General features: G+C 41.6%; 2 protein-coding genes across 6 annotated transcripts in view; one reads left to right on the top strand and one right to left on the bottom strand.

Annotated features, from left to right (window-relative positions):
* Window positions 1–4362: 4362 nt before the first annotated feature.
* Phf8 (PHD finger protein 8) overlaps window positions 4363–26465 on the top strand; it is a 91888-nt gene continuing 69785 nt past the window's right edge. Inside the window, exons 1-5 of one of the 5 annotated variants that reach the window (XM_050128314.1) lie at window positions 4363–4688; window positions 5908–6109; window positions 21537–21622; window positions 22005–22113; window positions 25816–25976. In XM_050128314.1, the coding sequence (XP_049984271.1) occupies window positions 6012–6109; window positions 21537–21622; window positions 22005–22113; window positions 25816–25976 (454 nt within the window). In that variant the 5' untranslated portion in view covers window positions 4363–4688; window positions 5908–6011. The other 4 variants (XM_050128315.1, XM_050128312.1, XM_050128316.1 and 1 more) reach the window with 4 other exon arrangements.
* On the bottom strand, window positions 23179–23558 carry LOC126492157 (40S ribosomal protein S25-like). The gene has a single exon (XM_050128317.1). It carries the CDS (start codon window positions 23477–23479, stop codon window positions 23243–23245), a length of 237 nt encoding a protein of 78 aa, XP_049984274.1. The 5' UTR covers window positions 23480–23558; the 3' UTR covers window positions 23179–23242.

Genomic DNA, 26465 nt, shown 5'->3' with positions numbered 1-26465 from the left:
AGCACTGGTTGCTCTTCCAGAGGACCCAGGTTCAACTATCAGCACCTATATGGCAGCTCACAACTGTCGGCAACTGCAGTTCCAGGGGATCTGACACCCTCACACAGACATGCATGCAGGCAAAATACAGGTGCATATAAAAGAAAAAAGTTTAAAAGCAGCTTTGAGACAAGGCCTCACTAAGTTGTCCCAGCTGGCCTTAAACTCACGTGGACCTTAAACACGTAACCCTCCTTCATCAGCCTCCTGAGAAGCTGGGGTCACAAGACAGTACCACCCGCTGGCCTATATGCAAGCCTATGTTCAGAGCAGTGCTAATCACATAGCAATCCTCAGATGATGTCATTATTTGCTCTTTTGTATACCGTGCTTTTAAGCTTTTAAACCAGTCTGTCTTATTTAATCCTTTTCTTTTTCCCCATTCTGTTCCCATCTCTTTTCAAGCATTGTAGTTCACTTTAGCTCTCATCAGTTTTTTTTTCTCAACAGTTAGATGTACATTTATGAAGGGAAATGAGGTGAAAAGATCCCTCTGAAGATTCTTGCTAGCAGGCTATTAGTCAATGGATGAATCACCCAGGTTAGTGGTGGCTATCTGATTGAATGCATTCAATTATCTGTCTAGTTAAAGGCTTAGAAGTGTAGAGTAGACAAGTATGTGTGGGAGGAAGGCTTTCAGAGCAACCTTGGGCTATGAGAGCCAATTCAGATCACATACAATTTTTTGAGAGAGACAAGACCACACTTCCGGGGCAGGAGTAGGCTGACTTCCATCTTTGACAGTGACAGGAGCTCTTTGTTAGCAACTCAGACTTGCCTTGGGTTCAGTTTCTTACAATTAGGCCTTTTACCACACCCTTTAGCTTCCCCATCCCACTTCTCAGGAAGAATGCAGAGGAATTTTCCAGGGGGAGGAATTGCATATGTAATTTAACTATGGCTCTTTGCTATCACACAGGTCGCTCACACTTCTAGGTAGCCATAGCCATAGTTCCCCCTTTATCTTGTTAATGTTGCCTCACTTTCTTCATTATATTGTGTGTTTCTCAAGAGTGCATGTATGGTATTCATGTCTACAGAGTCTACCCTAACCCTGACCTGTCCCACACCACGTCCTCCCACTACCATTTTAGGGCCTTTACACATTGATTTTGTCTTGCTCTTAGTTGCTCTTATTATTCAGGTCTAAACTTGTAAGTCACATTCTCAGAGAGGCCTTCCTTGACTATATTATCTAAAAAGTAGCTTTCTCTCTGGATCTTTGTCTACTTTGTAACTTGTTCTGTCTTCCTGATTGCATTCACTACAATTAGGAACTGTCTTATTTGACTCCAGTATCTGTCTCCCTTACTGGAGTGTGAGTCACAAGATGACATGGATCTTGTCTGTTTTATTCATTTCAGAATCCCCGGTGTCTAGAATAGCAGGTGCACAATAAGCACGAGTGAACTTTTATTTTATTATTCATGAACATCCTCAGCATCCAGTACAGTACCTGGTGCTGGTTAACAAAGAACTGTTGGCTTTATCCTTTAACAATAGTTGATGGAAAGTAGGAGCATGAGTTAGAGGCTAACCTGGGCTACGTAGTGAGTTTGAGGCCATCATGGTTATACAATGAAACAATGAAACCCTGTCTCATAAAATAAACCAAAGCCAATCAAAAGAAGAATGGAAAAGGGGTTGAAAAGAAGAAAATCATGATTGGGTGGGCTAATGTTCCACACATACACCTTAACATGCTCCAAGTTAAAACTACATTTTATTCTTCCCCACAAAACCTGCTTTTCTGTATACCTTGGCTCAGGCAGTGGTACCATCATACATAAATGAACTCATATCTCTTTTCTTTATTCACCTAAAGCTTTTGTTTAGTCCTAAAGGTCTGCCTTTTCAGCCTCCCAAATATCCAGATTACCAGACAATCTTCTGGCCCCCTCATGACCTTAATCTCCATTTCTTTTCATTTCAGTCTACTGAAACATAATCCCCCTCCCTGATTCTTTGAAAAGTTAAAGAACTTAAGGTGCAAGTATTGTCACCATGTTATACTGAGGCATGCTAGTATGTTTTATAAAGTCTGCAATTTTCTGAAACTGTTTCCACAGAGAGCCTCGTCATAGTTTTTCTTATGTTACAGGGCATTGGAGCTCTCTTTGAAATTCCAACACTTGGGAGGCAGAGGCAGGTGGATTTCTGTGAGTTTCAGGACAGCCAGAGCTACATAGTGAGACCCTGTCTCAGAAAAAAAAAATACAAAAAAGAAAATTTGAGGTTTACCTAATAAGTCTTGGGGGTTAAATTTAGTTCGTGTTTTACAGGACATTTATGTGTGGCTTGTATCATTTCTGGTCATAGTTATTACTTAGATGCTGGATTTATTCCTAAAAATAGTCTAACTGCACATCTTTGAAGCTAACTTTAGTACTTATTGGTCTATATTCTTTTCTAAGGAAGTTCTCCAGTCCCTTCATCTCATTGTATATATAAGCTCAGGGCCCAATAAAATTGCACACTCCTCTGGCTAAGGCAAATATGACTCAGTTACCAGAGAAAAGGCTCAATGGTAAAGAGTGCTTATTGCTCTTGCAGAGAATTCAGGTTCAATTCCCAGGACCCATAACCGTTCATGTCCTCTTCTAACTCCAGGTCCAGGGCCCTCTTCTGACCTTCACACAGTCCTGCCCACACATGGTTCACACACATTCACTCACGCACTTCATACATACACTTTTTTTTAAAACCTTCAGTAGTTTCTTATTCCTTAAAGGATAAAATCTAAACTTTTCATTTTTGTATTATAAAATATCATAACCTAATTCCTTACAGTTTGTCTCCCCATGCGCCTCTATGCATTTGTGTACCTTATTTTTGTGTACAATGTTATTAAAGTTTTTTTTTTTTATCTGTGATCTCATGTGTCCCAGGCTGGGCTGGAACTTACACAGCTAAGGATGATTTTGAACATCTGATCCCCCTGAGTACAAGGGCTACCATGTACGCAGTGCTGGGAATTGAATACTGGGGTTTGTGCATGCTAAGCAAGTATTACTCTCAACTGAGCATATCCCATGCCTTAGGAAATCTTTATACATCCTCTTGGTCTCCCGAAGTATAGCTTCTAACAGCAAGCAGCCTTTGAGGCTCTTAGCTTATTTTCTTCTTCTCTTTCCTCCCGTCTGCTTTGCTTTCATCTTAAACTCATGCCCCATCCTCTCAGATGGTTTTAAAGGGTTCTCCACCAGCTGGTAATCACAAACTCAAGAAGCTGAGTCTGAGGTGGAGGGGGAAATGGGAGAAACAGGAGAGAGGAAAATTAATATTCACTTAATGAACATCTTTTCCTCCTTATGTTTCTGTTTGCCAGTCAGAAAAATTGTTGTGTACACATTCTCTTTTCCACACCCCTTTGCCTCTTTTGGTAAGAAAACAATTTTTAAATACACTTTCTTTTATAAACTAATGGGATCCTGTAGGAAAGTAATACAGTAAAAGAACTAGAGCTATTTCATTAATGTCTGAGGGGGAAAAAAAACAGCGCCATCTTGAAGCATACTACATTCAGTCAGAAAACCCTGGTACAGATGTATGAAAATCCTTAAACTGTATTTGCTCCTGACGGAATTGAACCTGCAGGGCCGGTGAAGAGAGCTTGGGGACAGAAAGGAAAACTGACAGCTCAATGTGGGAGAAACCAGAAGGGGCTGTCCTCAACTTCCAGACTCTGGAATCACTTGCCTACTCTAACCCTGTTTCTTGGTTTGGTGGTAATCACAAGTTTTCCTCTCACAGAGTGAAGATTGAACCACAGCAGCCGTGGGCAGAAGACCTAGTGCGCTCTGAGAAGCGGAGCGGAGCTGCAGGGAGGCTGAAGCCCGCCCCCGCAGCCCACCCAGCTCACTTCTGCAGTTGGGAGTCAGAGTTCGCCTCCCCTCAGAGGAGGAGACTAGGGAGGAGCAGCGCGTGTTTGGAGGGAGGGAGGGAGGGAGAAGGACGGGGCCGCTTTCCGAACGCCCAGTTTGCCCACAGGTAGGGGAGACTTGGCTTCCAGGCCCCACTCAAAATGGAGCCAAACTACTGCCTCGCCTAAGATGGCGGCCTCTCCGCCTCTCCGCTCAAGGTCTCGAGCGCCAACGGGGCCGCCCCTCGGAGAAGCGCGTCCCTGGCTCCGCTGGGCGCCGCCCCGCTTTCCTCAAGGTGGCGCCCCGCCCCGTGACGTCACAGGGAACCGGCGGCCTGACGTCCGGGGCTCCACCTTCACCTCCCGTGCCCGGGCCTCCTAAGATGGCGGCGAGCCTGTTTCCTCCCGGACCGCCGCCACTCTCAATATGGTAGCTGTTTACCATGTTTCTCCTCCCCTCTCCGCCTCAACTTCCTCGTTATTTTGAATAAACTTTATTAATGCCCTTGAATTTCCTGCCCCTGGTCCCGGGCCCTCCTGGCGACTCCTCCGGCAGTCTCTCCAGACCCGGTGGCCAGCTCCTCGGCTCGAGCCTGCCTCCTGACGAGCGAGCCAGCGACAAAGCGGCTCGCCGGTCGGCCGGCCGGCCCCCGCCCCCCTCCGGTCAGGCCTCGCCCTCTGGAAGGCTCTGAGCGGCCAGCCCGCGCGAGGTCTGTGGTGACTGCAGCCCTCGAGCCCCGGCCGACGACGAGCACTGCGTGACGCGGCATGTGGTTTCTAGGAGAAGGCAAGTAAGGCTCCCTGCCTCACGGTGGCGCTCCCAGAATTCCCCGCGCGCCGCCGCGGGGGCCGGAACTGCCCGGCTAGCCTCTGCCCCTCAGCAGAGCCGTGTTGCCCCGGAGCGAGCACAGCCGCCGGCCAGGCTCGGGGGCTGAGCCCTGCGTCTAGAGGACTCCCAGCGCCTTCGTCATGGAAACGCTCCCGTAGGGCTCTCGGCCGAGGGCGTTCCGCTCGCGCTGGGGGCGGGAAGAGCTTTCCTGTCAGTCGGGGAGGCGCAGAGAGAAGATCCTCGTAAGTTTAAGGGGCTTGAGCGCCGAGACTGTCGCGTCGGGTGAAGGCTCTAACAGTCGAGGGCTGCGGCAGGGCGCTCGGCCGACTGAGAGGACCGCCAGCCAGTGCCTGCCATTTGGGAGCGCTGGCAAGACAAGTCTTCGCTCAGTTTACCGGGTGTAAGGCAATTCTGGGCAGTTTCCCGGGGCTCCGGGGGGGGATCCTGTTCGGTGTCGGGGCTGAGGCGCGATTCCTGTCAGCTTTGGGGTTGCGACCTGGTCCGCTTCGGGGCGGCCGGCCGGGAGGGGAGGCTGTGGAGAAGGACGGACGGCAGCGTTGCCACTCCGAAGGCAGCCCCGAACCGAGATTGGAGTGGGCTGCCCGGCGCTGCGGCTCCTCTTCCCGGGGGCTCCGGGGCGGTTTGGGGGTAAGCCGCGCAGACTTTGAGCGTCCGCGCATCTCGGGGCTTCCTATTTGGAGGCGAGGGAGTCTCTCTCCCTCAGCCTCCCTCTGCCCAGCCTCATCCTTTCTGCCGTGCTGGGCGTCCTGATAAAGGGAAGCCAGAGGCCAGCGGAGACAGGCTCCGCTGAGGGACTAAAGAAGCTTCCCGAAAGCTTTCCGATATTTCCCTGAAACCCGGAAAGAAGTTGTCACCGACTTGAGGGCCGGCGGAGGTGGAGGGCTGAGGGAGGCGTTTGGACGGCTGGGCAGAGGCGAGCGCAGGCAGAGGGTTCTCTCTGTTCCCGCTGAGGGGGAAGAACTCCCGGGAGGTGGGTGGACTTTCTCCGCTCAGCTCCCTGGCACTCAGCAGCTGGGCTGCGTCCCGGCCGGCTCGCCGACTCCCTAGCTCCGCGCGGAGGTTGGTACCCAGGGGGTGGGGTGGGGGCGGGGACGCGGGACGGTTCGGAAACCCGGGGGGCCGGCTTCACTTTGTAACAAGTGGTGTTTGTGTCCAGCCGCCTTCTAGGCTAGGCTCTCGGCAAAGCGCTCCTTGCTGCCTTCTGACCCTCGGAAAGGCCCAAAGCTGGCCCGCCGCAAAGCGACCCACCCCCCTGTGAAGATGGCCTCGGTGCCGGTGTATTGCCTCTGTCGGCTGCCTTATGATGTGACCCGATTCATGATCGAGTGTGACATGTGCCAGGACTGGTTTCACGGCAGGTAAGAAGGGCTGGCCAGGTGTGTCGTGTGCTCACCAGCCCTCTCCGAGACGAGAGGGCCCCCTTTTCTACCCCTGCTCCGAGGCTAGCCCCTCCCTCAGTTTACTTTCAGTTCCCCACCACTAGACCTAGGTTTTTCTATCCGTCCTTGCAGACTAGGGCCTTGCGTGCTTATATGATTATGTAGCTGCCTTCTAGCTACAAAGAGGGGATCAGTTTTGTTTCTTGCCTGTTGTGTTTTCCCTCATATGCTGCCTTTGCCAGAGGCAGTACTGCATTTTTGAGATATCTGAGTCCAAGAACGTAGATTTCTTTGTAACTCACTATCAGTGGCCTTGGCCCGCTGCGTTTGCTTCTGTGAGCCTCCCTTACAAATCAATACCTCTTTCATAGCATTCAGTTAATGGAGGAAGAACTGGAATATTATTTTTGTGCTGTCTGCAGAACCATCTACCTAAATTAAATGTAAAAGACATAGGGTAAAACAACAGAATGAATGCACATGTCACCCAAGTTTCTAGTGAAGTTAGTATACATAATAAAAATCCTAATATTATCCTATTACTGGGAGGATTTGCACACTGGAGTATAATAAAAGCAGTATATGGTATCCTTCAGCTATATATTAGATTCAAGAATTTTTAGTTGTCAGTCTTAACTTTCAGAAGAGCTATTCCTATAATCTCAAAAGCAAAGTAAAGGTATTACCAAAATTCTGACCTAAGCTGAGACTGCCTTGATGCATTACGTCCAAGTTCACATTTAATTGATTTTTACTGATTATTTATTATGTACCTGGTACAGAGTCCTATTTTTTGCTCTATGTTATTTTTGTGTAATGGGGACAAACTTAGGGGTGATACCTTTTCCTTCACTCTGGAAATGTGGGAATTAAGATGTCTTTCATAAGGGCTGGGGAATGTAGTACAGCATGTTAAATGCTTGTATAGCACACTGGAAGATCTGAGTTCAATCTCCACCATTGCATAAACTGAGTGTGATGGCATACACTTGTAATCTCATGACTTGGGAATGACATAGTAGTACCATGCTAGCTTGGGACACAAGATACCTTGTCTCAAAAAAAAAAAATCATAGCCAGGCATGGTGGCATGAATTTATAATCCCAGCTTTCTGAAGGAAGTCCTTTCTAATTTGCGATCCTCTATAATTTACTGACTGAGGTCAGTGGGTCTCATGTTCAAGGCCTGCCTGAACTATAGAGAGCCAGTTGATGGACAACATGGGCAACTTAGCAAGATTCTGTCTCAAAATGAAAATAATGTAAAGAGTTTGGGATATAACTTAGTGGTAACCTCTTACCTAGCATGTATAAGAGACTGGGTTTAATCCCCAGTATCACACATACCCAAAAGAAGTCAATATCCCTGGTTGTTTTTAATAGTGTTGATCAGGTGTCACTCCTCAGCTTAAATTATTCTCTCAATGGTTCCCCTGCAGAGTAAAATTCACTTTTTTTTTCTGTGAGAGACAGACCTTTTATGATCTACTTAGTTAATCTAGTTTCCTGCCATACCTACCCCCTTGTTTTGGGATACAGGGTCTCACTACTTAGCCTGGCTGGTCTGCAACTTGAAATGTAGTTCAGGCTGGCCTTGATGTCACAGAGATTCACGTGCCTCTACTTCCCAAGTGTGGGAATTAAAAGCGTAAGCCCCTTATGCCAGCCTTGTTCTTTATGACCCAACAAAGCTAAATTACCTCCAACCCTGAGAGACTCTCCTCCTCATGCTCCTTTGTTTTTGCATGTACCATACCTTTGATGCTCTCCCCTATACAGCTCACAGAATACTTCTTCCTCTGGATTCCTCTTGTACTTTGTATACATCTTTATTTAAAAAGTTTCATCTTATAGTTATACATATGTCTGTGTCACTACCTGAGAATACAGGTATCTTTTTCTTATTTTTAGTATTTTTAGAATCTGGTTCAATGATAAACATGCAATAGATGTTGAGTATGTTTTTGAATAAATGAAGGAGGCTTCATGAAAAAGCTATTGTACTGTAGCCATTAGTTTGGGTTGTATATGAGGTGTGTAAGTTCAGTATCTGGAAAAATAGTCTTTTGCTTACAGTATTGCTATCTGGGAGCAGAAAACAGGAATGAATGCTTCCTAAGTACTTATTCTGTGTCTGACTCCATAACTGACATTCCATAAAGTATTTTGTCTATACCCAAGTCTGAAAGTTAAAATTTTTTTCTGCTTGTGTATGTGTTTGTGTTTGTGGGTGTGTACACTTGGGTGTGTGTATGTGGAGGCCAGAGGTCAATCTCAGGCTTCATTGCTTAGGAGCCACCCACCTTGTTTTTTTAGAGATACTGTCTCCCATTGGCCTGGTATTTTATGAGTAGGCTAGGCTGGCTGACCAAAGAGCCCCAGGAATCTTCTCATTTTTGTCTCCCCACCACTGGGATTACATGTAGTCTAAGGTTTTTATATCTATTCTGGAGTGAACTGAGGTCCTAATGTTTGTCTAGTAAGCATTTTGCTCACTGCGCTTTCTCCCCAGCCTAAAAGTTAGATCTGTGAGAGAGTGTGCTGCTGTGAGTAACATACCTGACATCCTCTCCAAGTCCCTGCATGTGCACACAGGGATGCATATACACCATACTCACAGCAGCACACTCTCTCACACTAAACCTAGAATTTAGGTTGGGCTAGCTGGCTAGTGAGCTCCAGAAATCCACTTGGCGGTTTCCCCTCAGTGCTAGGGTAATACAACTTGTGGCCATGCTCAGTTTTATGTTGGTTTTGGGAATTTGAACTCAGGTCCTCTTGCTTTTATAGCAAACATTCTTTATCCACTGAGCCATCACTTTAGTTCTTGAAAGTTAGATTCTAAAATTACATTTATTTATTTATTTGTGTGTGTGTTTATGTACACAGGCTTGCTTGTGTGCACATATGGCATGATATGCATGTGGAGGTCGGAAGACAATTTGTAGCAGTCAGTTTTCTCCTTCTACCAAGTGAGACCAGGAATGAACTCAGGTTGTCAGGCTTGGTGACAAGTACCACCTGCTGAGCCATCTCATTAGCCCCAACCCAGATTTTTAAAAGAGTAATTTTTTTTAAACTGGGCTTTGAGGCACAGGCCTGTAATTACAGCTACTTTGGAGACTGAGGAAGAAGGATTGCAAGGTCAAGGCTGGACTGTGCATATTGTACAGGTGAGACATGCCCATTATAGAAAATGCAGAAAGTAATAGATGGAAATAAAAAAATCATCTGTTGGTCTGTTGGGTACAATTCACTGTTAATTACATATTAACTCTTGTTTTTTGATTTATAATGTATGTTTTTATAGGTTAGCATTATATCATAAATATCATTTTGTGGCCTCCCTGCCCCCACACCTAACTTTATAATGTGGGTATCTGCCAGGTTGTTAATAGTCATCTAAAATGTGTTTCTGATACCTTGTCATGTATATGTTTGGCCCCAGCTACTTGGTCATTCCCTTTATGTTTGTATACTAACATTATTTGTTTTCTTATATTAGCTACTGAAACTTAAGAAGTTTTTGTTTTGTTTTGTTTTTCAAGACAGGGTTTCTTTATGTAACAGCCCTGGCTGTCCTGTAACTCGCTTTGTAGACCAGACTGGTCTTGAACTCACAGAGATCTATCTGCTTCTTCCTCTTGAGTGTTGGGATTAAAGGCATATGCCACCACTGCCCAGCTGAAACTTAATTATTGGTTTATTGGCCAGATCTGTCTTTAATCACATTTCTGAGGTGTATTCTGTTTTTGTTTGTATATTCTGACACAAGTTTCTTGAAAGCATCCAGTTTTAAAAATCTCCTCTGCTTCTTTCTGTGGGCTGCCAGAGAACAAGGAACCTAGCTGAAAACCAGATCCTTAATGGGCAGCTGGCTACTCTTGCTTACTCAGTACACCCTCACCCTGCTGTGCTCATTGTACTCTAAGGTTTTACTTTAGCTCAGTTGGAAATTACTAAATATTGTAGACTTTTCATGATTGCTTACAATAGTTAATCATGCAGACCCAGTGTGTGTGTCGTGTGATTATGTGTGTGCTTGTATGTGTATGCGTATTAGCATATACTTGTGAGCCCACAGAGGCCAAAGGAAGACATTAAGTGTTTTGCTGTATCACTCTTTGGTTTATTTCCTTGAGACAGTTTGTCACTGAACTTTCAGTTAAATTAATGACTAGCAAGTCCCTTCTTCCCTTCTTCCTGCTTTTGCCCCTCATAGGACTTGGGTTACTACCATATCTGAGTTTTTCCTGGGTACTAGGATCTGTTTTCTAAGGTCCTCAGACTTGCAGAGCAAGCCCTCTTATCACTGAGCCATTTCTCCTGCCCCAATCTCACAGATTTTATGTCCACAAATGCCTAGAGATTATAGAAATCTGTTTACACCTTTGATAGACTTTTGAAGTTCAGTTAAGGATTATGGTACATAATGACAAGTTACTACCTGGAGTGGAAGTGAAGAAAGACAACTATGCTATTTTGATGATAAAAATCTGGACCTGCCAGGGGGTCGTGGGCACCACGTCTTTAGTTCCAGCTTTGTGAGGCAGAGGCAGGCAGATCTCTAAGTTTGAGGCAGCCTGGTCTATAGAATGAGTTCTGTCTCTAAAAGAAAAAAAAGCATCCTGTGGAGGTTGTGACTTTCTGAGCGTAGATTTGAGTTGCAGATTTTCTGACTCTAGAGACAATATTCTCAAAATCAAAAAAAAAATGCCAAATAGTTTCATTCATCTATAAGGCAGTTGAGTTGTGCAAAACACTCTTGATTTGTAGAGCAGTGTCTTTTAGTGTACATCACAATTATTTGAAAGACCCATTAAGAAAGGATTTCAACCTCAGTTTCTGATTCAATAAGTAAATGAGGCCCACATTTGAGAAACATAAATTTAAAGCAGTATCAATTTCTTCTCCTTCCATAGAGTATGATAACATCTGATATTGGAGGATGGATAAAATAACATTATTGTTACTATACACCAATTATTGTCAAAGTGTTTCATCTCTGTGAGGCCTTAGTTTTCCTTATAATGGTTATGATAGTTTAAATAGAAATTATTATGTACATGTTAGTTTTTTATTAGCATATAATGGATCTTATGGCATTTCTTTTCATCATTTATTTGTTTGTTATTTTGTTTGTTTGTTTGAGGCAGGGTTTTTCTATGTAACAGCCCTGGCTGTCTTGGAACTCACTCTGTAGACCAGGCTGGCTTTGAACTCACAGAGATCTGCCTGACCCTGCCTCCTGAGTGCTAGGATTAAAGGTGTGTGGCAGCACTGTGCTGGAGTTTTAATTAGCTTGGTTTTATGCAGGTTATTTTTGTATTTTTTTTTGGTTTTTCGAGCCAGGGTTTCTCTGTATAGATTTGGAGCCTATCCTGGAACTAGCTCTGTAGACCAGGCTGACCTCAAACTCACAGAGATCTACCTGCCTCTGCCTCCTGAGTGCTGGGAGTAAAGGCAAGCGCCACCAAGGCCTGCCAGTTTTATGCAGATTCTGTGCTGTGCTGACTATCATATCTGTTGTGGTCTTATGAGTGCAACGACTCTATCCAGTCCAGAAGACATTATTTCACAGCAGTCTTCCCCATTCTTATAATTTTTGTGCATCTTCTTCCACAATGCTCCCTGAACCTTTAGGGAAAGGGTGTGATAAGTTCCCTATTGTTACAATTTTTCTTCCCTTTCCACTATGTTCCCTGAACCTTGGGAGTGTGTGTGATATAGATGTCTCATTTATGGCTGAGCACTCCGCAGTGATTTATTCTCTGCATTTTGACCAGTTGTGAGTTTCTGTATTAAACATCATTCACTACATAGAGAAACTTCTCTGATGAAGGGTCCATAGATATTTAGAAACATTTAGAAGGCAGTATAATGGAGGTAAAGTTTTAAGTGGGGAATGGGAAGTGAGGGTAGAGAGAAAACCAACACTAAAGATATTTGAAAAAGTCATATAAAAATGCTGTTTTATAAGCTTCCTGTTATATGTACATACATGCACATAGATCAGCTTAATTCAAGCGGAGGGATAATGTTCATCTCCAAAAGCTATAGATTATCAAAAATCCCAGTGCCAGGTATGAAATACCGTATTTGTCAAGGTGGTCCTGGAGACCCCTTCCCTCCCAAAAAACAATACAGGGTATTGTCATTGCTCTTGGTTACTCGTTAGAACTTGCTGGTAAGATCCTGTCGCTGAACATATCATATACTTTGATATGTAAAATTGACATGGAAAATTCAAGCTGGTTCTGACTTGGAAGCATTCTTCTTACTAGCTAACTTTCATAGTATCAGAAAGTGTTTTTGTAGTCTTCTGGGGAAGAAAGACCATCAACAGCCTTTGCCAGCTGTGAATCTGTGAGCTACAATAATAACTAGCCTGGCAAGATATGTTCATTGGTTCAGTAGTAGCATGAATGCTATGTTGGTAACCAAAAGCTTTCTAATTGGACTTAGGGCCTATTCCACATGGGGAACTCACGTTTTGTTCTATAAACGTAGCCAAGACCTATAGTTAAGGAAGTTATAGGCCCTACTACTATTTTGCTAAAAGGACATGCCTGAATTAATCTTTCAATATTTTTTTGGTTCCATTTATTCCTTCTTTCCCTTCCCCTGCCTCCTCTCCTTCCCCTCCTTTTTTCCTTTCCTCTGTGTGTGAGCATTCGTGCATGTGTGTGCACATGTGGAGATCAAAGGACAACTTGATGAAATCAGTTCTCTCTACTATGTGGGACCCTGGGATCAAACTCACGTCATCAGGCTTGCAGAATAAGCACCTTTACCCTGTTTAGCTGTTTTGTCAGTCCTCTTTTTTTATCCTTCCATTTTTCAGAATTTGACTCTTATTATTGTGTGTATATATTTTGACGTATGTGTATTAGTGAGGGCATACATTTGCCATGCGCTAGTGTGGAGGTCAGAGGAAAACTTTCAGAAGACGGTTCTCTCCTTCAGTCATGTTGAGGCAGGGTCTCTCTTGTTTCTGCCTTGCTGTGTACTCTGGGCTAGCTGGCCTGTGAACTTTCAGGTGATTCTTTCATCCCCACCTTATCTCCCTGTAGAGACTAGTGGGATTATAGACGTGCTCCACTTTAAACCTGCTTTCTACATTGAATCTGGAGATCTAACTCAGGTTATCAGGCTTACATGGCAAGCACTTTTACTCTCTGAACAATCTTGCTGGTCTCTTTTCATGGGTATTTATCTGATACTAATATACCCATCCTACTGGGTGGTGTTGGTGCACACCTTTAACCCAACACTCGAGAGGCAGAAGCAGGCCTGGTCTACAGAGCTACACGGAGAAACTCTGTCTCGAAAAACATATATATATATATATATATACATATATATACATCTATATACATATATATATATAAAGTGGATATATATATCGACTACTTTCTTTTGATTAATGGTGATTTTTGTATATATTTTTACCCCGCTTTCTTTTTGCTGTGCTAAAACCGAGTCAATTCCAGGCATTCTGTCATTGAACTACACCCAGCTGTTATCCTTTCCTTTCAGCCTACACTTATATGAAATGGGATTTTGTTTTTAAAGAGTGTGTGTGTTGCTCACATGTTGTATGTTGTAGTGGGGCAGGGAGGCATGCATACAAAATTTAGAGTTGATTCTCCTCTACCGCTACATAAATTCTCGGGACTGAACTCAGGTCTTCTTGCTTTGAGGCAGATGCTTTTTACCTGCTGAATCATCTTGCCAGCCCTTGTTTTGTTTTTTTGAGAAAGGCTCTTATATAGCTCTTTCCTCAAACTTGGCTGAGGGTGACCTTGAACTCCTCTGATCCACCTCCCACCACCTTTTGAGGTCTGAATACAGACCTGAGATAGGAAACCAGATGGAATCTTGAGTAAAACTTGCCACTGTTTTGGCACCTCTGATCTTTGAGTCTCACTTGGTTCCAGTTTGACTGCCCTGGAACTCACTATGTAGACCAGCCTGACTTGAGCTCAACAGAAATCCAACTGTCTTAGTTTCCTAAGTACTAGGATTAAAGACATGCACCACTATGCTGGGCTTGAAACTCTATTTCAAAAGTCCAAATTGAGCTAGAGTTTTAACTAAGTAACAGAGCACTTGGCCCTAGGTTCAGTCCCCAGCCACAAAACAAACAATAGTAACAACTGAAATTCTTGTGTATTAGTTACTTTTCTTTTTTTTTTATTAGTTACTTTTCTATTTCTGTGAGAAAACACCATAACTGAAGCAATTTATAGAAGGAATGGTTTATTTGGGTTTATGGTTCTGGAGTGATAAGAGTCCATCACCATCATGATAGGGAGGCATGGAAGAAATCACCACATATGGCAGCAGGAAAAGCAGCAAGGAAGCACATGGTTTTTGAAGCCTCAGAGCCCACCCCCAGTGACAAGACTTTTTCTAGCTAGACCACACTTCCTAAGCCTACCCAAACAGTGTAATCAGCTGTGGACACAGTATTCAGATGACCAGGAACATGAATTCAGATTACCAACACAATATGGTAGCCTGAGAAACAGAAAAGCTTTTTTATTTTTATGAAGAAGAAACACTTTTCTTTTGCAGTAAACATTTTCATTTATATAACTGGCACTCTGTGTAAGGGATAAAAAGTGAGACCAGGGAATCAAGGCCTTTTTAGACCTTGTTTAATTCATTTTTGATTTTTCTAGACAAAAGGTTTCTTTTGTGTAACAGCTCTGGATCTTCTGGAACTCACTCTGTAGATCAGGCTGGCCTCGCGTAGAGTTCCACCTGCCTCTGCCTTCCAGAGTTCTGGGATTAAAAGTGTGTGCCACTATTGTAAGCCTGGTCAATTAATTCTTCAAGAAAAATAGGGAGGGTCTAGAGATATGTGGCTCAGCAGCTAAGAGCTGTTCCAGAGGATCTGAGTTCAAATCCCAACACCCATGTCGGGCAGTTCACAACTACTTGTAACTTCAGTTTCAGGGGTTCCAATTCCCTCTTCTGGCTTCCAAGGATAGCTTCCAACACATACACATATACATAAAATTTTTAAAAAGTTAAAGAAAAATAGGGAGCTTTTGAAGGGTTTTAGGGTTTTTTGTATGCCTGAGTGTATGTATGTACACAATATGTGTGCAGCAGCCCAAGGAGTTCAGAAGAAGGTGTTGGATCTCTTGGAACAGGAGTTCTGGATCCTCTGCAAAAGCAGTAAGCACTCTTAATTGCTGAGCCATCTCTCAACCCCACAATTGTTTTTTTAATTACTGTTTTAGTATGTAGATTCACTTGTGTGGACACAGAGTAGAGGCTTGGAATCTAGTTGGGTGAACAGGCCAGTAATTCTAGTTAGAGATCATAACAACCTGTATTAGGGCAGCAACAATAAGAATGACAGAAGAACATAACTGATAATGAATTAGGATATAGAACTGGATGGTGGTGGCGCACGCCTTTAATCCCAGCACTTGGGAGGCAGAAGCAGGCAGATCTCTGTGAGTTCGAGGCCAGCCTGGTCCACAAGAGCCAGTTCCAGGACAGCTAGGGCTTTTACACAGAGAAACCCTGTCACAAACAAACTAACAAAAAGAATTAGGATATAGAGCTGAGCTTTTGAATTTTATACCATGTTTTGTTTTTTTTTTTGTTTTTTGTTTTTAAGTTTTGTACCATGTTTAAACTGTTACCCATGTTTTTTAAAAAAAAGTTATTTTGAGCTATGTGAGTGTAGAAAGATGTTTGACTTTGAACTGTCAGAGGGAGAGCAGACAAGAGGGGATGAAAGAAAAGTAGAATGAGGGGTTTTTTGTTGTTCATTAAGGTCAGTGCGCTTGTTTAAATGGTATTGTAAAGAAAGGAGAGAAAGAAACAGGGTAAGAGATTGAAGACACTTTAGAAGGGACAATTAATTGAGGAAGTAAAAAGATGTATTACCTAGATTCAAATCCTGACTTCAGGAGGAAGGAAAGATAGTACTTCCATTGTAATAGGAGGAAAGGATGAGTAAAGAAAGTGAAGTTGGCACTAGGAAGTCAAATTAGTTCTTGTTTATTTCATTTGTTTTTTTTTCCAAGAAGAAAGTAAGTCATTTGCATGGAGATAAGGGAGACATAGTGGGATCAAGATTAGAAGTTTACTGTGGATTGCGGGATGGAAAGAGCTAAGGAAATTATAGGACGATTATCAAGCAGCATAATTTATATATTTTAGACAGTGATTTTTTTTTGCCTCCAAAATTGGGCGATTTTTTTTTTAATCCAGCACACCCAGTAGTCTAGTGTTAGATAGTGGGATTGAGCTAGGGATAGGTTTGTAAATATGATGCAGCATAGTAGGGCAAGTGAAGAATGCTGGAATTTAAGCTAGATATTAAATAGGTTGAAGTCAAGAATAGGTGGATTTGGCAGGGGTTTGGTGCCACAGGCCTGTAATCCCAGTGCTTGCTTATAATCCCATTATTCAGGAGCTAAGGCATAAGGATTATGAGTTCAAGGTCACCCTAAACTGTTGAAATAAGGAGCGGCGGGGCTGCGTCCCCAACACCCCGGCCGCTTGGCTAGCTCATGCCCGAAATAACAACACACAAACTGTATTCATTTAAAGAACTGCTTGGCCCATGAACTCTAGCCCTTACAGGCTAATTCTCGCACCTGGACTAGCCCATTTCTAATGATTTGTGTAAGCACCCCAAGGTGCGCTTACCGGGAAGATTCTAGCCTAAGTCCATCGTGGGTTGTAGCTGCCTGGGAGAGCAGAGCATGGCGGCTGTCCGGTCCCTCTGGAAGCAGCGCAGAGTCTGACCTCACTTCCTCTTCCGCCCAGAATTCTATTCTGTTTACTCCTCCCATCTATGCTTTAACCTATGAGGCCAAGCAGTGTGTTTATTACTTAACCAATGAAATCAACAGATTGATATATGACACTCCCACATCACTAAACTACACAGCAAGACCTTGTCTGAAAGCAAAGCATAAAGTTAAAGGGAATGCACTGAGTGTAGTGTTGTGGCATAGGCCTTTAATCCTGGTGCCAGGAGGCAGAAACAGATCTCTGAGTTTCAGGCCATCTAGGACTACACAGTGAGACCTCATTTCAAACAACAACAACAGAACAAATTAAATAAAGAGTGGGTGAAAAGTAGGAGCAGCTAGGGTTTCTTTTGTGAACAAAGAACAGGTGTAGTGAGACTTGCATTGATATACCTATGGTCAAAGAAGTGGTGCATGTATTTCATATTCCCGAAGTAAAACAACTGCTGGACAAAATCTGGGGGATGGTCATGTGAGTAGCTGAAATGAGAGTAGGGGTAACTACCTGAAGATGATAAGATCAAAGAAGAAAGAACCCAGGAAGTTGGGTCCCCATGCTAATATTGATACTAGGTTGGATATTGAAAAGATTTGGGGTGGAGAAAAATCTGTGTGCAGGTTCTTTGAGTGAAGGGATGTGTTGGGGAGAAGGTAACTGGAAGTAAAGAAGAGCAGGAAGTGGTATGACTGCCTGGTATGAAACTTAAAAGAAGAACAGTCATTATCTCACACAAGGCCTGATGGTTAACGTTAGTTGTTAACTTGATGAAAACTAGAATCACTGGGAGTTGGACCTTAGCATGCCTGTGGGAAATTATCTTGATTATATTTTAATTGAGGTGGGAAGACCCGCAAACTGTGAGTGGCACTTTTCTGGATGATGTAAACAGAAAAGGAACTGAGCAGCAGTAGATACTCATTGCTTTCTTCTTCCTGACCTGGACTCAGTGTGACCAGATGTTTCAAGTACTTGCTGCCTTGACTTTCCTACTGACATGCACCTTTTGAATTGTGAACTATGAGCTGTCCTTAAGTTGTTTTTGTTCATGACATTCTCTCATGGTAACAGGAAAAGAAACTAAAGCACAGAGTAGAGATAATCTCAAATTCTCACAGGAGAGTTAAAAAAGTCATCTACTGAACTTCCCTGAGTTGTCAACGCCTGGAAGAATACAAGGCTTCCATCTGATAGAACTCTTAACACAGTACTCCTTAGACTCTATGATGAAGAACCAGCAAATAGTTTCCTTTATTTTCACTCTATAACAAATGGATTTTGTAGAATAAAAAGAATGACTAGAAAAATAATGTGAACAAAAAGCAATATAATAAACTCCAATTTTTCATTATTAGATTCAATGACTATTACAGCATCCTGTCAGATTGCTGAGAAGTTATACCTATTTTCACTTTCTGTACTTAACATAGATCTGTAATCAGCAGTTCACAGATCAGTATTGGACTGTAGATTACACTTTGAGTGGTACTAGTATGAAGAAAATAGTTTCCTTGAAGAAAAACCATATTTGGTTAAACTTGGAAAGTAAAGGGTTTTTTTGTATTTTGGTTTTATTTTATTTTATTGTTTTAAATTGAGCTATAAATTTTTCTCCACTCCCCTCTCTCCCTCTCCCCTCCCCTTCTACCCTTTCCTGTGGTCCTTATGCTCCCAATTTACTCAGGAGATCTTGTCTTTTTCTACTTCCCATGTAGATTAGTTCCATGTATGTCTATCTTAGATATATTTTGGTTTTAAATGGGTTTAATCTAACTAAAGTTGGGCTCCTGATTCCCCTGCTCTTATCTCTGAAGTTCTTTTTTTTTTTTGTTTTTCGAGACAGGGTTTCTCTGTGGCTTTGGAGCCTGTCCTGGAACTAGCTCTGTAGACCAGGCTGGTCTCGAACTCACAGAGATCCGCCTGCCTCTGCCACCCGAGTGCTGGGATTCTCTGAAGTTCTGATATTACTGGTATATTAGTTACTTTTTTATTACTGTGATAAAACACCATGACCAAAGCAACTTATGAAACTTATGAAAGAAAGCATTGAATTAGGGCTTATAGTTCCAGAGAATCCACATTTATGATGGCAGAGAGAAGGAGGCAGCAGAAATAGCTGAGAGCTCACACCTTAAACCTTAAGCTGGAATTAGAGAGCACACTGGGGATGGTTGGAGTCTGTTAAAACCTCAAAGTCTGCCTCCAGTGACACACCTCCTCCAACAACAAGGCTACACCTCATCCTTCCTAAGTAGTTCCGCAGTCTGGGGGAACAAGTATCCAAATATATGAGCCTGTGGGGGTTATTATTCAAACAACCACAGAATGAATGCATGTACCACCAATCCTAGCAAGTGTTTTTTTTTTTTTTTGACAGTGACAAAGGTGGTTTATTGTACACGGTTACAATTGGCCACAAGTGAGGACAGAACCAGTCCAGAACGCCACAGCAAGTGCAAATGTTTCTTGAAGGGGAAAAACAACAAAAAGCTTTAGGGTAGTGAGGGGTAATATCTGGATTTGGCAAAAAGTAGTATCATTTACTCTGTGCCTGTCTCTGTGTTCATTGCGCTATGACCTTTATGTACATTATCTGCTTTGTAACATGAGGGGCTGCTCGTGGGGTTTCTGCCCAGTTCCCCACAGCCAGCAGGCCCCAAAGAAAACCACACATAGATCTCCATAAGATTATAAACTAATTGGCCCATTAGCTCAGGCTACTTATTAGCTCTTGTAACTTACATTAACCCATTATTATTATCTATTTTAGCCACATGGCTTGGTATCTTTTTCAGTGGGGTAGGTCACATCCTGCTTCTTCTGTGGTCTGGGCAGGAATGGAGGGAATTAGGCTTCCTCCTTCCTAGCATTCTCCTGTTCTCATCATCCTGCCTCTACTTCCTGTCTGGTTGACCCACCTATACTTCCTACCTGGCCATTGACCCACCTATACTTCCTACCTGGCCAATCAGCATTTATTTAAAACATGATTGATAGAATACAGACAATTCTCTCGCACCACTCCTCTAACCTCTACAGAGTTGATGGTTTCCTGATTTCTTGACATCCTACAGGTTTATAGACATAGAGTTAGAAAGATAAAGGGACTTGATTTCAGGAAATTTGTTATGATCTTGGCTGAAATAATTTGAGCTCTACCATGTTTTTATGCACCTCGCTGTATGTGGTTAATAAAAAAATTTAAGCATTTAACCATAGCCAGAAATTATTTGAAGGGTTCTTGTCACCTTCCTTTGTGAGGGAAGTGTTTAGTATGTGAAACTACTGTTTTATGTATAAGCATACAAAATTAAATCTCTTTTAAACTTTAAAATATGAAATAACATGTGGTCATTGTAGCAAGTAGAAAATTCAAATAAAGCTGCAAAAGATTACCTAAAATTTTTCATTCATAGTTGTTGGCCATAAAATATTTCTAGTAATTTTATTTAATAAATTACCTCAACAAATTTATAAGTTTGGGTTCTATGTTGAAATCTATGTTGGATCCAGATGTGGTTGCTCACACCTTTAATCTAAATACTAGGGAGGCACAGGCAGATGGATCTTTTTTAATTCCAGGACAGCCAGGGCAGTTGCAGAGGAACCCTGTCTTGGAAAACAAAAACAACAAAAAGAAGAAAAGAAAGAAAGAAATAGTATTTTGGATGCATAAAGCAAGATAAAATGTCATTAAAATAAGACCTGTTTTTAGACTGGTTTTCCCTATATAGCCCAGGCTGGTCTAATATTTGAGGGTATCCAGAAACACATGATAATCTTGCCTCTGCCTCCAGAATGCCCGAATGTGGAAATTAGAAGTTTGGAGTAGAACATCAGGCTCTTTTTTTTAATGTGGCTATTTGAAACATTTAGAATTACTTATTTGGTTTCTATATTTCTGCTCATTCACATACGAATGCTCTAGTTTCTTTCAGCTTTGATCATTCTGAACCCTAATGAAGTTTTTGTTTGTTTGTTTTTTTAAAACAGGGTTTCTCTGTATAACAGCTTTGGCTGCCTTAGAACTTGCTTTGTAGATCAGTCTGGCCTCGAACGTGGAGATCTGCCTTCCTGTGTCTCCTGAGTGCTGGGATTAAAGGCATATATTACCACTGCCCAACTCTAATTAAGTTTTAATGACATTTTGTCATCATTGTTTTAGACCAGTAGAATTTTGCATTAATGAAAATGTTTTGTAGTCTGCATGATATAGTAGCTGCTAACTGCATGTGGCTGCTGAAATATAGCTAGGGTGATAAAAGAACTTCTTTTAAATTTTACTTAATTTTTTAAATTTATTTTTATATGTATGAGTGTTTTGCCCACATGTATGTATGTGCACCATGTGCCTTGTGCTAGTGGAGGCAACAAGAGGAAATCAGATCCCCTGGAACTGGAGAGGATTGTGGACTTCCCTCTGGGTGCTAGGAATCAAAAACCAGTCTTTTCGGTGTTTTGGAAGAGCAACTCTTTACTGCTGAGCGATCTCTCCAGCCCCCAATTTTACTTAATTTTAATTAATATAAATAGCCACATGTGCTATGCAGCACTCACTGTTCTAGAACTTTTAAAAGAAAAAAAAATCTTACAAACCTTGGCTTTTTTTTTTCTTTTCCAGTTGTGTTGGTGTTGAGGAGGAGAAAGCTGCTGATATCGACCTATACCATTGCCCCAACTGTGAGGTCTTACATGGACCCTCCATTAGTAAGTAGATGTTAAGAGTTTTCATCAGGAAGTGATCAAGGGGAGAAACAAATCAAAGTAGTTTTGAAGAGCATTTGCCTTTGTGCAAATTGCCTTTGCCTGAGTGTCTCAGACATTACTGCTTACGCAAGTCCGGCATGCCTGCAGCTATTGCAACTGAGAGGACAGAAGTACGTAGCTTTATCTCCCCTATTTAGCAACTGCCTAGAGGAAGCACACTCTCTTCCCCAGGAACTTTTCTGAGTATAAGAGAGTCTCTAATTCTATATGCCTCCTGGGGTTTTAGATTGGAAAATAACCTATTGAGTATGGAGGCTTTTGTTCATGGAATCTTAGCTCCTGGCCATTCTAACTCATGACCTCTTGTCTTTTTCTGGTTTAGTGAAGAAACGCCGTGTGTCTTCCAAAGGGCATGATACTCACAAGGGAAAACCAGTGAAGACTGGGAGCTCTATGTTTATTCGAGAACTCCGGGGTAGGACTTTTGACAGGTGAGGACTATTTGTCCAAAGGAATATTAAGCATCAGGGCTATGGAAAGCTGAACATATTTCCCTTCAGCTTCTCAACTGACAGTGCTTCTCTCATGTCTGGATTATCTTCTGGGCCCTGCAAAATCTCCTATGGGTGGAAACTTCTGTTTTGGTCAGTTTCTAAGTAACAGTGGCTAGAGTTTCACTTGATGTTTAGAGTACATGATGGTCTATTTACAAAAATCTGCAGTAGTTGGGAAGCAACATTTGTCTTAGTCAATTTATAAGCATTTGAGGAATGCTAGAATTGGAAGAATTCTTTTTGTTTTCCCCTGTGTATATTAATTTTATGAAGTAATGTGCTTTGTTATGACATTTCCATATGTTACAAAATGTACTTTGATCATAGTCACCTATTCAATGACCCTTTCTTATTCCCTCCCCCTTTCCTCTTCCATAGTCATAACAGTCTTCCATTTAATGTCTGGAAGAATTTTTAATGATCAGCAAATTTAATTCTCTCATTGTAGAGGAGAGAAAACTTTAACACTAAAATATTCTTTTGTCTTGTATTTCTTTTTCAGCCAAAAATGTTTTCTTTTTTTTTCAATTAACCTGGGTTTATTAACAGCCAAAAATGTTTTCGTTTTTTTTTTTTCAATTAAAATTCATTGAACTGTTTTCAGGTTTCCTGTTCTTCAAGTGTTATTTAGATTAGTTTTCTAATTTATTGGTTTAAAAAAATTTAAAGGCTGTCAGTCTACCTCAGACCCCTCAGATCCTTTCTTCTACCTATGTCAGCTAATTTCTTTTACATTCTTTCAAAAATACTCTTTGTATCCACATATATGTGTGTGTGTGTGTCCTTTTTTTTGATTTAATAAAGTTTTATTTTTCCAAATGTACAGCTGATTGAACCTGTTCAAGCACCTTGACCAGCAGCTGGGGCATCTCCACCCTTTGTGTTTCTGGTGTAAATTACTTGGGCTCTGTGCTTTGAAACCAGCTTGGTAAGCCCTTTACTAAGGAGCTCCTGAAGAGCTGCCCTGGCCAAGGTACCTTGAATCTTCAGTCTCTTAGAGACCACGGCTGGAGTATTAAGTTTATAGTTGGGCACTTCCTTACAGAGTTTGTCGTATGTAGCCTTGTCAAACAGGACTAGATTGTTGAGCTTGTCCCGAACTTTGCCTTTGGACCACTTCTTCTTTTTGGCCTTGCNCGTATGTAGCCTTGTCAAACAGGACTAGATTGTTGAGCTTGTCCCGAACTTTGCCTTTGGACCACTTCTTCTTTTTGGCCTTGCCACCGGACTTATTTACTGGGTCTTTGTCTTTTTTGGCCGACTTTCCGGCATCTTTCTTCTTCTTGTCATCCTTGGGCGGCATGATGAAGTTCGGAGAGTGGCGACGACCACTGCAGCCTCCCTAAGATGTCGGGAAAAAAGCCTTTTTTATTTTTTGAAACAATGGAAACACTATGTTTTGTACATTACTTTTGTTTTTAAGCCTAAGTTGTATGTCTTGAACATGAAATCACAAATATATAATCCACAAATCTTACACAGATATTCTTTATTCTCATTCGTGGTCATTTAATATTTCATTGAATCGATATATATTTTATTTAACCAGTCTTTTATTGATGGCTATTTAAATTGATTTCAGTATTATATTATACTGTTACTAAGAAAGCTTCTGTAGTCAATATCTTTAGTTTTCAGTGGTTAAATATTGAACCTAGGCCTTATGCATGCTAGGCAAGTACCCTACTACCAGGCTATATTTGAAGCCTCAGTGAATATCTTTGTACTTAAGTTTTTTGCTTATGTGACAAGTACAGTTGTAGATTTAACTGTGTGAAAGTGAAATTGTTAGGTCAAAAGAATATGCCTGAAGAATCTATAAATAGCCGGGCGGTGGTGGCGCACGCCTTTAATCCCAGCAGAGGCAGGTGGATCTCTGTGAGTTCGAGGCCAGTCTGGTCTAGAAGAGCTAGTTCCAGGACAGGAACCAAAAGCTACGGAGAAACCCTGTCTCGAAAATCCAAAAAAAAAAAAAAAAAAAAAAAGAAAAGAAAGAAAGAAAGAAAAAAAGATTATATAAATATTGCTAGTTGTTTGCATAAAGGTTGTACAGTTTTATATACAGACATTTTGTCAAGGCTCCTGATTTTACTATATCCTGGTCAATATTTTTTTAAATGTTAAACTTTTTGTTCTAATCAAAATTTAGTGAAATCTTTTTAACTTTTGCTACCTTAATTATGAAAGAGGTTGATTTTTATATACTTATGACTCCTTTGTTTGGTTTTGGTTTTTCAAGACAAGGTTTTTTGTTGCCCTGGAAGTTCTGGAACTCACTGTGTAGACTAGGCTGGCCTCAAACTCAGAGCTCTGCTTTCGTATGCCTCCTGAGTGCAGGGGTTAAACGTGTATACCACCCTTGCCTGGTTATTTATGAGTCTTCTTTATTGACAGTTTTCCTTTTTTCTAAAGCATTTCTCATATTTTTATTGAGAATTTTTTTCATGTAACATATTGTGATCATGCTTTTCCCCTCTCCCAACTCCTCCCGGATTTTCCTCACCCACCCAACTCTGAACTTTTTATTTCTCTCTTTAGAAAAAAAAACATACCATACTAAAACAATCTCACAAGAAAATCTCTCTGTGCCCCCCCACATACACATAAAAAACACCACAAAATATTAAATCAACAAAAGACAAGACCGAAAAAAGAAAAAAAAAGCCCTAACAAAGCAATATGAAACAAAAAAATCTACAAAAATATCTTTGAATTTATTTGGTGTTGACCATCTACTGCTGGGCATGGAACCTACCCTTAAGTGTGGTTAATATACCCAGTGAGATTCCACTGAAGAAAACTAATTTATAACAGCTTTTTTTGCAGAGAGTTTTAGTTTTTAATGCAGATCAATTTATTTACTAACCATTTTAGTAGCAACTAGGTCTTATCTCTTAGATGTTTTTCCCTAGTACCTTTATGGCTTTACTTTTTGCAGTTTAATTTTTGTGCCATCTAGAACTACATAGAGAGTGAAACAGATACTGAGCTTAATATGTTTGTTTCGATATGACTCATTTTTCTTTTCTTCATAGTCTATTTTTTTCTTTCATTTTCTTTTTGGTTCTGGAGATTGAAATCCTAGACTCAATGCAAGCTAAGTAAGTGCTCTGGTACTAATCTATACCTCCATGTATCTACTATCTTTTTTTCTATCATGTTTAGGAATTGAGGGAAGGGAAAGAAAAGAATATCATCGAAATATATTTTATGAAAAATTTAAAAAAGAATTTCCATTTTTATAAGTGCATGTATTGAGAAAGTGTTTATATACTGTTTTGTAAAAACTCAGTCTTTGTTCTTTTCACTAACATTTTAAATTGGACGTTGCTATTCTGGGTTAGAACAAATGAGTCAAAATTGTTAATTATATCTTTCCTTAGGTAAGCTATTGACTAGTTTCCTTTGTTATTCAGAAAAGAGCAGTCTGTTCACCATATATTCCCACCTCTGTCAATGACCTTGTCTCCTGCTTTGAAGAGGTCATTTTTTTCCTGGCATATGAGGTGTATGCCATTAATTGTCACCCCATATAAGGCTCCCTCAGGAAGACTATGTCCTTTACGTGAGAGGCCGGCCGTTAATGCCTTTAGTGAACAAAATCTCAAAGTCAAGGTTTCTTTCTTGTGACCCACACAGCTCAGATGAAGTGATTCTGAAACCCACGGGAAGTCAGCTAACGGTGGAATTCCTGGAAGAGAATAGTTTCAGTGTGCCTATACTCGTCTTGAAGAAGGATGGATTGGGGATGACGCTGCCCTCTCCATCATTCACTGTGAGGGATGTGGAACACTATGTTGGTAAGACACCACAGACCCTTTTATCTATGACATTACCTGCTCCCATCAAGACTTGAGTCATACTTGGTGCCAGGTGTTGGCATAAGTTGCAAACAATGCCACACCAATTTGGAATTATGATTAATAGGGTGATATTTATTTAAAGGGGAAAAAACGTACAGATAACCGTCCCAGACAACAGCCCTCTGCACAGTCAGGAAGGAGTCTAGTCGCGGGCAGAGCAGGAAGTGAAGAGAGCGAGGAGAGGGAAGTGGCCACTTTTTTAAAGGGAGAGAGACCACGCCCCAATGGGCTGGTATCTCAGCGGCTATAGGCTGAAGGAGCGGAAGGACCTCCCGCAACACCTCCCCCTTTTGTTTAAGTAAGAAAGTTCTAAACCTACTACGAAATTATATACAATAAGTACAAATATCCTATTCTAACTAACTTAGGTCTTGTATAATAAATAAATTGACCAAGTCATGAGAGAAAAGTAACTACATTTATATA

This window comes from Alexandromys fortis, unplaced genomic scaffold (genome assembly GCF_014885135.2).
Source record: "Alexandromys fortis isolate MF-2015 unplaced genomic scaffold, M_Fortis_MF-2015_v1.1 scaffold_295, whole genome shotgun sequence".
NCBI lineage: Eukaryota > Metazoa > Chordata > Mammalia > Rodentia > Cricetidae > Alexandromys > Alexandromys fortis.
The sequence above is the reverse complement of the archived record's forward strand: the minus strand, read 5'-3'. Positions and strand labels throughout refer to the sequence as shown.